Raw genomic sequence first — 12245 nt, forward strand, 5'->3', positions numbered from 1 at the left:
GGATAAGCCCATCCCTCCACTTGGGCACACACAAGAAAGCAACTTCCGGACTACCGACGTCTATGCGTGGTAACAACTTTTAGAAGAAATAGTTTCTTAACTGACACTAGTGTCAATTTGTACAATTAATTCACCAACAAAAATTCCACCCCCGCAGAGACTGTAGCCAGTCAGATGATTTTGTTCTTTCTGTGGTATGTGTCCAATTGGAGGGATGTACTTATCCCATGTAAAAAAAAAAGCCTAGCTAGATCTGAGATAGCGAGTGAAACCGGTGTAGGATCCGGTCCGGTCCCCCCTCTGAAGTAGTCCCCCGGGGGACCAATTCGTGGCAAAAACTGCTCTATAATGGTCCCCCCTTAGACATCCAGCCTCGTTTTTCTTATGCATTCAAGCCATTTTCAATCTATATCTTCGTCCGGTATTATGTAGTGCACAGACAGCAATCTCTTTGTTTGACTATATTTTGCAGAAAATAAAATAGATCTGATTTATAATGCCGTTCAAAAGAAAAATCACATGAAATAAAATGAATAATAAATAAATACTGATAAGAAGAAATGAAACCAGTCTCTTTCCTTTCTTTTCTCTAAAATTGCTGGTAACACTACTAACATTGTAACAAGAAAAACGAGGCTGGATGTCTAAGGGGGGACCATTATAGAGCAGTTTTTGCCACGAATTGGTCCCCCGGGGGACTACTTCAGAGGGGGGACCGGACCGGATCATACACCGGTTTCAACGGGCAGGTCTGTGCCTTCTAAGATCGGGTGTAGCAGGTTCCTGGGCCAAGGTACACGAGAAAGTGACCAACCGGTCGGGAGTCAGCCGCGGTGTTTGATTGGTTGAAATTGAGATTAATTGTGATTCTAGCGAACCAGACCCCGCGGTTTGTTCTCTCCCGTTTGGGTGGCACCCACTTTCGGTTCGTACCCCTCAGCTATGGTGCACTTTTCCCAAGTTGTCGGCGAGGCGAGTGTTGCGCGGTCGAGTGGATTGCTGTGAAACGCGTCTGATGTCCATAAATCTTGTGAAACTGCTTTCACGTTTTAACGCATTGTGCTGATTTCTTTCTCTACTTTTTTTTATTTTAATAATTATGTTTATTTTATTTTTATTTTTATTTTTATAAAAGGTGGAGGGGTTTGGGAGAGAGGGAGTTCTTTGGAAGGAGAGATATGAACTTGTTGGGAGGGGGGTGGGGGAGGGTGGAGGTAGGAGCGTCTAAAACTGAGCTGGATGCATGGTTTATTGGACAGCACCAAAGTGTGTGTGTGTGTGTGTGTGCGCGCGCGCGTGTGTGCGTGCGTGCGTGCGTGAAAGAGAGAGATTGGATATGGAGTTAATAGCGAGATAGACCGTATGGTGTTGTTGCACTTGACAGTATTTGCTAAGATGCCCTTATTGTGTCGGACAGTAATCAGTCATCTGCAGGAGAAGTCTTTTGTTACGTAATCTGCCTTCAGCATTTTGTAGAATACACGTTGTGCCGAACACACGCATACCAGCATTCTGTCACTTGCGTGTTCTCTCTGTCTCTGTCTCTGTCTCTGTCTCTCTCTCTCTCTCTCGCCCTCTCTCTCTCACCCTCTCTCTCTCTCTCACCCTCTCTCTTTCGCCCTCTCTCTCACCCCCTCTCTCTCACCCCCTCTCTCACTCTCTCTCTCTCTCTCACTCTCTCTCTCATCCCCTCCCTCTCTCACCCCCTCCCTCTCTCTCCCTCTCATCCCTCTCTCTCTCTTTCTCTCTCTCTCTCTTTCTCTCTCTCTCTCTCTCTCTCTCTCTCTCTCTCTCTCTCTCTTGTCCTCTCTCTCGCCATCACTCTCTCTCTCTTTTCTGACCTCCTTTTGTTGGTAAACTGTTTAACTTTTTAATTTTTAATTTTTCAATTTTATCATTGTGTGTCTGTGCGTCCCAAGGACAGATTGTAAGAAAAGGCGTAGCCTTAAATCTTAATCCTTGTTAAATAAAGTTCAATTCAATTCAATTCTCTCTCTCTCTCTCTCTCTCTCTCTCTCTCTCTCTCTCTCTCTCTCTCTCTCACACACACACAACTAACACACACATTTCTTTCCCCCCCGCACCTAACTTTTAACTAAGTCAATCTGTCTCGTCCCATCTTAGTCTAACTCCCCACCTTCACCCCCATCCTTTTAGTCAAATGTTCTACTTATAACACAAAACAGCACTGAAGACCGATCGAAACTCTGGTGGAAAGGGTGAAGTAAGTACCTTCAGTGAAAAGTGCGGTACTGTTTCTGCCTGTGACCGACTTTTTCTGTTTTGACCTGATAAGGCTTCTTACTCCTCCATCATTCCCTCCCCTTCTCTTCTTGGGATTTCTGCAGAAAACAATTCTACCTTTTTGAGACACCCCACCCCCGTTCCCCCGTACGGTACTCTTTTCTCTCCATGCATATAGGATGTGGCATGATTATTTTCTCCGCACACGCACACACATTCTCTCTCTCTCTCTCTCTCTCTCTCTCTCTCTCTCTCTCTCTCTCCGTGTTTTATGAGAAAACGGGTTCCGATGAGAAAACAGATCTAGCTCTCTCCACATGACCCGCCCCTCCGCCCCCCAATTCCTCCCCAACCACCAACACGTCTGTCTGTCTGTCTGTCTCTCTCTCTGTCTCTCTCTCTCTCATTCTGTCTCTCTCTGTCTCTCTATCTGTCTGTCTCTCTCTCTCTCTCTCCCTCCCTCCCTCCCTCTCCCTCTCTCTCTCTCACTCTCTTTCTCTCTCTGCTTCTATTTTATGGGGGGGAAAAACCAGTTCTAACGAGAAAACAGTTATACTACTTCTCCTGTCATCCACCCCACCCCCGCCTCACACACACACACACACACTCACTACCTATTGCCCCCCCCCCCCCCCCCCCCCGATTCCCCCTTTACTCTATTTCTTTTTCTTGACGTCACAGATTGAGTGAAAATGTCAAGGGTGAAGGCTGGTGAAGGGTAACGGGAGATGCGAAGCTGTAGACTTGCATTTCATCTCTCTTTCTTTGCCAGGTTATTGGAAATCAGCCCTGACTAAGCTGTAGACTTGCATTTCATCTCTCTTTCTTTGCCAGGTTATTGGAAATCAGCCCTGACTATGTTTTGAGCGCACGCGCTGATTGCTGCTTACTTACCCATAATTATAGAGAGAAAGAGAAAGGGGGGGGGGGGGGGGGAAGAGAGACGGAGAGGAATTTTGAAGAGTTCAACAAGTGAGAGAAAGGTGGGGGGGGAGAAATTGTGTGTGTGTGTGTGTGCGTATCTGCTTGTTCGTGTGTAAGTGAGGGGAGTTAAAGGCGTCTCCCTTCCGTGCTCGCTTGCTGCTTTATTTAAAACGAATAAAACACAAGAAACGCACAACCAAAGCTGGAGATAAATTTACACATAAAAATAAAAATATTCAGCCTCTTGCCAGGATGAAGCGGTAAGCATTGCGCAGAGCAAGGATGCAAGCATCACTGGTCTGTAGCTGTTTACTGCTTGTGCTATTGTAAGCACTAAAACCTTGCCAAGGAATCAAGGCTTTTGGCAGGATACCCTCATACACAACACAATTGAACAGTGCAAGATACACATTAGGGAAGACGCACCCAGAATGGTGATGATCATAATGTGATAACCTGTTTAGTGGAGATGTTCCCAGATTGGTGATATGGCCATGTGAATGTGGTAAGTTGAACAACACTGTTTCAGGGTACAGTAAAACGCGGCTGGCAAAAAAATTCAGAAAATCTGGGTTGAATTGGGAGAATTAACATTGAGGTAAATTGACATACATTTTTAACAGAAACATTTTCAAGAAGAAAAAAAGGACTGTCTTAAAAGGGGGAAGTCTGAATTCAGGGAGTCATAAAGGGGGCTCTGTATCAAGCCTACCTGCCCATCAACTGTCTTTGAAAAAAAGAAACAAGTCGCGTAAGGCGAAATTCCTACATTTAGTCAAGCTGTCGAACTCACGGAATGAAACTGAACGCACTGTATTTTTTCACCAAGACAATACAGCTTCGTCAATCCCAGCGAGAAGGAAACCTCCCACGTGCAAAACGCAGTGAAATTAACACGCCAGAATAGCGCGGTAGCGTATTGTGCTAAGCAGGAAAGTGCGCTTTTCTGTATTCTTGTTAACTTTCTGAGCTTGTTTTCAATACAACCTATCATATCTATATGAAATGATAAAGAATAAGATGAAATCATTTTTGAATCGATTTCTTACATTTTAATCGTAATACTAATTAATCTATTTTCGTTAATTGTGATCACATTTTTAAGAGTAAACATGACATATGTATATATTTTTAGATTCAGAATGTGATGAAGAATACGATGCAATCAATTTTAAATTTGTTTGCGAAAAATCGATTTTAATGAAAACTTTAATGAGCAAACTCATTAATTAATTTTTAAGCCTCCAAGCTGAAATGCAATACCAAAGTACGGGCTTCGTCGAAGATTACTTGACCAAAATTTCAACCAATGTGGTTGAAAAATGAGAGCGTGATTGGTGCCGCCTCAACTTTCACAAAAAGCCGGATATGACGTCATCAAAGACATTTATCAAAAAAATGAAAAAAACGTCTGCAGATACCATACTCAGGATCTCTCATGTCAAGTTCATGAAGATCGGTCCAGTAGTTTTCTCTGAATCGCTCTACGTACACACACACAAACACAAGCATACACCACGACCCTCGTCTCGATTCCCCCCTCTACTCCCCCCTCTATGTTAAAACATTTAGTCAAAACTTGACTAAATGTAAAAAGAACGATGTTTAAGCTATGTTTTGTTGTTCTTTCATGTTTTGGTGGGATTTATGCAATGTAACCAACGGTAATCGTGCATTGCTCTTTTGAAAAAAAAAAATTTATCGGGGAAAGAAAGAAGAAACACAAATTACTTGTTGATTATATTACCGGTAGACTTTGGTTGAACCCCCTGCTTTGGAGACCCCCTTCCCTCCTTTCCACCAATGTTAGATGTTTCCATATGTAAGACCTTGCGTTCTGTGAACTCTACCCCCATGTAAAGACCTGGTTTTTGTTAAAGATTTGTGGCGGTCTTCAATGGAGGGTTCCACTGTATGTATTGACCACGGCTGTAATCAAACTCAGACCAGATGAAATCTGAGAGCTCAGTTTTCTAGTATGACTTCTCTGTACAACAATCAGGGCAGAATGGGTGATGAAGAAGGCAGGATCTAGGAGATATGATTGAAAGATTCTACATCAAATTGTCAGTTAGGCATCTGCGGCTCCGGCCATTAGCTCTCAGCGCCATTCTGATTTTGCAGACAGGGGAGCGGAGTAATACCAACCTCACCTATCAGCTCGTATCCTGTTTTTGTCTTGTTGTCTTGGAGAAAATGGCTGAAGCTCTTGTTACCCTTTTCAGTGGGGAATAATTTGCTGCTTGCTTGCTGGGGCTGCTCACAGATCTGGCCTGCCAGTCTCTCTCCTGCTGGTTCTTTTGTTGTCAGATGAAGCTCTTGGTGCGGTGTCTTCTGTGCTCGGTGTTGGATGTAGCTCTGTTGCCTTGAGGCAAAACCTATTAATACTGAAGGGTCTTGGAAATCCTAGGCTAGTCTTGCGACCATTAGTTTTCTTGTTCTTTTTCTGCAGCGGAATCTTGCAAACTATTGTGTTACATTTTCCGCTTCTAATTTGATTTAAGCAGTTTTGAAGTTGTATCAGGAGTATAGTTATCTCCCCCCCCCCTCCCTCCACACACACACACACTGATATACACACTCTTTTTCTATTTGTTTTTGAAAGCTACTTGAGATTTTATATCACTACTGGCCATTGTTATTGTTATAGTTCGCAAAAAAGCCAGATGGTGCCAGGCACTCTGACCTATAGTTGTTGCCAGGTAGGAACTTCTGTTGGTACACCGCATTCAGATAATAAAGTTGTACTGCATTGTACTGTAACCCAGAGTTGTTGCCAGTAACCGTAACCTACAGGTATCACCAGGTATTATAAGTTGTCAGAAACCTGTGACTGTGAGTGACCCTGATCATTTAGAGCAAGTCATGCGGTCAAATCAGAAAAGCAGTGCACTGGTCAAAGTCAGTTGAGTATCTAAAGACAGCCTGAATTATATAACAGATTTTTTTTAATGGTTTGAGTCTTGTCACATTTGCCAAATGCAGCCTTTAATTCAAAGTGATACCTTTGATGCAATGCCCCCCTGATAAGAGGCCACCTCCTTTGGAAGGACATTTTGGCAGGTACCGCTATACCAGAACGCACATGTACTATGATGTAAGTTGTTTACCTGAGTTTTTGTGTGAAATCAAGAGTTGAACCAATGGGAGGAATGAAGGACACGTTTGGTCCCTAGGGTGTCATTTCATTGCAGGTACCCCTGTATCAGAACACACATGCAGTTGTTTACCTGAGTTTTCTTGAGAAGTCAAGAGTTTAAACTATGAGAGGAAAAAGTACCAAAGACAGGCCTGTGAGGGGATTGTATCATGTCCATACAAATCCCAAGGGGGTCCTTCATTGGCGGGTATCAATCAATCAATCAATCAATCAATCAATCAATCAATATAAGGCTTATATCGCGCGTATCCGTGGGTACAGTTCTAAGCGCAGGGATTTTTTAATTTTTAAAAATTTTTTTTTTTATGTAATTTATATCGCGCACATATTCAAGGCGCAGGGATTTGTTTATGCCGTGTGAGATACATCACGCATTCACATCGGCCAGCAGATCGCAGCCATTTCGGCGCATATCCTACTTTTCACGGCCTATTATTCCAAGTCACACGGGTATTTTGGTGGACATTTTTATCTATGCCTATACAATTTTGCCAGGAAAGACCCTTTTGTCAATCGTGGGATCTTTGACGTGCACACCCCAATGTAGTGTACACGAAGGGACCTCGGTTTTTCGTCTCATCCGAAAGACTAGCACTTGAACCCACCACCTAGGTTAGGAAAGGGGGGAGAAAATTGCTAACGCCCTGACCCAGGGTCGAACTCGCAACCTCTCGCTTCCGAGCACAAGTGCGTTACCACTCGGCCACCCAGTCCATCACTGTATCTGGTGGAAAGAGGACTCGTAAACATTTATGGTTTTTACACCATGGTATATACCCTGGTGTATAGGTTTCACTCTCTTTGTCTGTTCGTCCGTCTATCTGTCTGTTTGACCAGACTAGACTTAGAATAAATCTCTGGGTTTTTTCTTCTGTTGCAGGTGTATGACAGGATGAAGAACAAGCGGCGCCTTCAGATGGGCATCGAGAGCGGAGGTAAAAGCCTATGATGTCAAGTCAGCGACACCTTACTGTGCGTTGATTCTTCAGCAACGTGCATCACAGCCCTTCATTCAGCGCCAGTCGATTCTGAGGGCAACATTCAGTGATATGTGACGCTGTTTATTTCAAGAATTAAAAAGTGTTCACAAACTTGTGTCACTTTTTTGCGTGTGCGAAAACTGAAACATCTCTTCTTTCTTTTGAGAAACGAAGGAGGTAATGCATCAAGAACTGTGTCTATTTTGTTGTTGTATATCTAATGCCTAAAAAAGAAACAAAACAACAACACCAGGTGTATCACACATGCCAGGAGATCTGATGTGTAGTCTAAATTACTGTGCGTCGTAGGTGGAAGCAGATTCAGTGCTGGATTTTTACCATGAGTGTCAGCGGTGATGTGTGTGGAGATTGAAAGCACCGAGACCACAGCATCATCACCATGAAGGAACGTCGGGAAGTAGCCATGCTGAAGGAGTCGGCAAAGAACAAGGACGTCAACGGGGCCGCCGCAAGTCTCCGTGACATCAAGGAAGAGGTCAAAGAGGAGCCGAAAGGTCACAGCGCGCGCAACACCCCGGACATCAAACCACCATCCAACAAAATGGCCAACGGGGAAGCCGGTGAGTTTCTTTCGCTGTGTCGTTGTCCAGAGGAAGGACAGGAAACAAAATAGAGACCAGTTCCATAGAACCCTCTTTATAACTTTGATGACTAACCTTCTTTAACTAACACCTAGTTTTCAAACTCAAAGTTGCTGTGATATCTAATAGATTCATCTGTTCAGTTAATCTGAGGCAGTGTTGGATTAGTTTCTTAGGACACACTTCCCTTTTCTCATTGATGTGTAAATAGATACATAATATGTATGCATGCATGCGTACACGCGCACACACACACACATACACATACACACACACACACACACACACACACACACACACACACACACACACACACACACACACACACACACACACACACACACACACACATACACATACACACACACACACACACACACACTTTCAACGCTGGGCTTTGTGCTTGGTTTTCTTACTAATAGTTATAGATACTTAAAGTTAAACCCTGGCATATCTTAGTGAACAGTTCTTGCAGGGGCTTTACTTGCTAGGACAGAACAAGCTTGCTTCCAGAACTAGGACGAGAAGCTTATCTTTGAACATTACCTTCAAATGAAAGCAAACCCTTCAGTTCAAGAAATAAAGTGACGTACCTATGTTATATCTTTCTTAGTATAAAACTGGTCTTGTTTTCCGTGCATAGCTGTTGGAAGAATCCTGCTTAACTTTGACTGAGAATGTTCAACTTTCAGTTTCATATTTGGTCATGTTCGGGTTTAGTTTGCTCTCTGGCCAACATCATGCCCTATCAGACTTCACATAGATAGTTTATAACCTTAGATATTTATGCCCTTTCCTGAAAAGAATTTCTTCTGCCCCAGTGTTTATGACATTGTTAGATTACCTAATGTGATCGTTAGATTACAGAATGTAACAGGTGCACACAAATTGCAGTTGCTACGTACATGGCCACACATATATATACACATATGTTTCCATTGGATGTGTGTGTTCTGTGCTAATCCTTCTTTCCAACTGTTTATCTGACACAATTCTTTTCCTCTGTCCAGACACCCCTAAATCAGAGGATAGCAATAAGAACAAAATAGTAACGGAAGGTAAGTATCTTTTTCTTTGTAACCCGCTTTTCTTGCTTCTGCTGGCTCCTGGAGAATTTTGGTTTGTGTCTTGCACGAAGCAGGTTTTAATTACCTGTAGTTGATTGCTGCCTCTTATTTGTGTGATGAATAAGGAAAGGTGTTGTGAGCGAGGTAGTGCTAGTGGTGTGGGCAGCAAATGAGGATTGTATAAATGACCATGATGGAAGGTGATGGTCACTTTTCATGTCTGACCATCCTATTTTCCTCCTCCTCCTCTTCGTCTGTGTTTGTGGGCTGAAACCCCCAGGTGCACTCATTCTTTTGCACGAGTGGGCTTTTTTTTCTCATGTATTGTCCGGGTTTTTTTTCTGTTTCCTTTTCATAATTTTTTTTCATTTCTGTTTTTTTCCATTTTTTTTGTACACCTCTTACCTTTGAAGACACCTTCCTTCCTATGCAAGCCCTCATAAAAACCGCCCCACACATCCTAACAGTAACAGGCTTTTTCATTGGATAAGAGCATCCTTCCACTTTGACAAATGCTAAATATGAAATCAGCAGGCTTGCTGCTTCATCGTGTGTTTCCTTGAGGTCAGTGTCAAAATTAATGTGCACTTTCTGACACCTGTGAGCATGCTTTACCTGTAGTCTTCAATAAACACAGTTGGATACCGTCAGTCTTGTGTAAACCATCATGAAGATCTCCACAGATGTGTCCGGGATTTGTCATGGGACAAGAGCATCCTTCCACTTTGACACATACCACAACTCAGCAGCCTGGCTGCTTCCTGTGTTTCTAATGCTTCTTGCACACAGTGTCAAACTTGATCTTAGTTGCTGATCATTCTCAGTCTTTTAATAATCATCTTTTGGATGTAAACCATCACAGAAACCAGCGTGGACCTGTTAAAAAAAATATATATTTTTTTTACATGGGACAAGAGTGTCTTTCCACCAAGACACATACTACTGTCTACAGCCTTGCTGCTTCTGGCTCGGAGTGGGATTGTGTGTGTGCTGAGTTTCGTAAATTGACGCTGGTGTTGTTCAGCTGTACATGTATGCCTGGCACAGTCATTAATCTGAACAGAACACAGCCATCTCTCTGGCTACTTCAACAGCTTCACAGTTTGACTTTAGGACCGAAAGCTTCAGTAATAATTAGCCTGCTCTGACTGAGCGTGAATTTGGCTCTTTATAGATGATCTAATTAAACAACGAAGTGACTGTGGTAAGATGAACAAAGTTAAAAAACACAGGAATACTGTACTCACCAATACAGGAACGAGACAAGACGGTACGAATTTTCGCTTATGGAAGCTTCATCAGGAAAAACAAAAACACAAAAGACAACAAAAAGCAGACGCAACACGGAACGAACAAGGTTTGAAAGAAAATGGAGGGGAAACACGCAAAAAAGGGAAGGAACTCTAAGAACGGAAATGAATGAAAGGGGAGACATCATGACATCATCCAACCACTTCTCTCCCCTTTCATTCATTTCCGTTCCTAGAGTTCCTTCCCTTTTTTGCGTGTTTCCCCTCCATTTTCTTTCAAACCTTGTTCGTTCCGTGTTGCGTCTGCTTTTTGTTGTCTTTTGTGTTCTTGTTTTTCCTGCTCCCCAGCATGTCGTAAGAGGCGACTAACGGATTCTGTTTCTCCTTTTACCCTTGTTTCTTGTATAGAATATAGTCAATTTTTGTAAAGATTTTAGTCAAGCAGTATGTAAGAAATGTTAAGTCCTTTGTACTGGAAACTTACATTCTCCCAGTAAGGTAATATATTGTACTACGTTGCAAGCCCCTGGAGCAAATTTTTGATTAGTGCTTTTGTGAACAAGAAACAATTGACAAGTGGTCCCATCTCACCCCTTTCCCCGTCGCGATATAACCTTCGTGGTTGAAAACGACGTTAAACGCCAAATAAAGAAAGAAAGACAGAAAGCCTGGCTGCTTCCTGTGAAGATTGGGAAATGAATGCCAAATTAACTTTGTAGCATACACGTGTGTGGAACTAATGCAGCAACAAATTTCCAGTCTGCACAGAAACCGGACAGAGTGTAGATTTTTGGTATGTGTCCAAGCGGGAGGATGTGATTATCCTTCGGAAAAATATCAACATATCAGGGGTGATTTACATGACCAGTTAGTGAGTTACACAGGAAGGAATTACCGGTACCCATTTTCAATTCCTTTTGTTTGCCACACCCCCTTGCAGCATAAATGTGTTATTCAGTGCAGGTGTTGTTAGTGTTGCTTGCAGCATAGAGTGTTATTCCATGGGAGTACAGTCAGTATTGCTTGCAGCATAAAGTGTTAGTCAATGGGAGTACAGTCAGTATTGCTTGCAGCATAAAGTATTATTCCATGGGAGTATAGTCAGTATTATGAGTATTGCTTGTACTTGCGGCATAAACTGTTATTTTGTGCTAGTGTAGTCAGTATTGCTTGCAGCATAAACTGTTATTCTGTTAAACTCTTATTAATTTTGTTAACAGTGCAACGGCTTTGCGTAGTACCTTGAGATAAGTGCTTAGTCTTCGCCTTTTATCTGTTTACGCAGTTGTGCTCTCTGTACTCCCTTTCTTGACATCCCAGCTTTCTTTGTGAGTAGTATGGTTTGAGATGCTGCTTATGTTTTGAATCCTAAGGACAGCAAAAGCCTTGAAAGCAAGACATTTCAAAATGTGCTTGTCTTGTCTTCTGTGGTAGCAGATCACTGGGAAAACTGTATTCAATGAAGACTTTTTTTTTCCCGAGCACACCAGAATCGTTGAACATCAGGCATCTGACACTAAAACAGTGTTGCTTTTAACCATGCACAAAGACTGACAAGCATCTTGAGCTCACCAGCACTGCCTATTTCCTTGTCCAACAAAGACATTAACTAAACAAAAACTTGAGTCACAACTCAATTTTCACTTCTTACCATTGTGCAGGTGTGATCAAAGAAGAGAATGGCGGCCCCATGTCGGTGGGCAGCGACAACAAGAGGTCGCCAGCGGGGATGGGGGGAGCCCAGGGCGGCCCGGTCACCTCCAGACCAGAATCCTCGGTGCCGGGCTTCATCCAACAGCAGTCCACCATCTTCGTCTTCTCCACGGGAATGGCCAACCAGGCGGCCGAGAGCGTGAAGGCCGGCAAGCACAACTCTCTCATCAGCTTCCACATGGAGTCCCCCTCCACGCAGCAAAGTCTTGCGCAGGTCTGTAGAAATACATTTGGGGGGGGGGGGGGGGGGGGGCAGTCGGGTTGATTTTATGGGTACCCTCATTTGAGTGGCTGTCGTATGACAA

The 12245-nt window shown here is 43.2% G+C and overlaps 1 protein-coding gene across 2 annotated transcripts in view; it reads left to right on the forward strand.

The window, feature by feature from the left end:
• The window catches only part of LOC138970983 (collagen alpha-1(III) chain-like), a 128220-nt gene that overhangs the window by 101519 nt on the left and 14456 nt on the right, over window positions 1–12245 (forward strand). The window contains exons 5-7 of one of the 2 annotated variants that reach the window (XM_070343566.1): window positions 7209–7889; window positions 8921–8968; window positions 11889–12154. In XM_070343566.1, coding sequence (XP_070199667.1) covers window positions 7709–7889; window positions 8921–8968; window positions 11889–12154 — 495 coding nt within the window. In that variant the 5' untranslated portion in view covers window positions 7209–7708. The remainder of the gene's footprint in view (window positions 1–7208; window positions 7890–8920; window positions 8969–11888; window positions 12155–12245) is intronic. The other variant, XM_070343567.1, reaches the window with a different exon arrangement.

The sequence above is a fragment of the Littorina saxatilis genome, linkage group LG7 (genome assembly GCF_037325665.1).
Source record: "Littorina saxatilis isolate snail1 linkage group LG7, US_GU_Lsax_2.0, whole genome shotgun sequence".
Lineage (NCBI taxonomy): Eukaryota > Metazoa > Mollusca > Gastropoda > Littorinimorpha > Littorinidae > Littorina > Littorina saxatilis.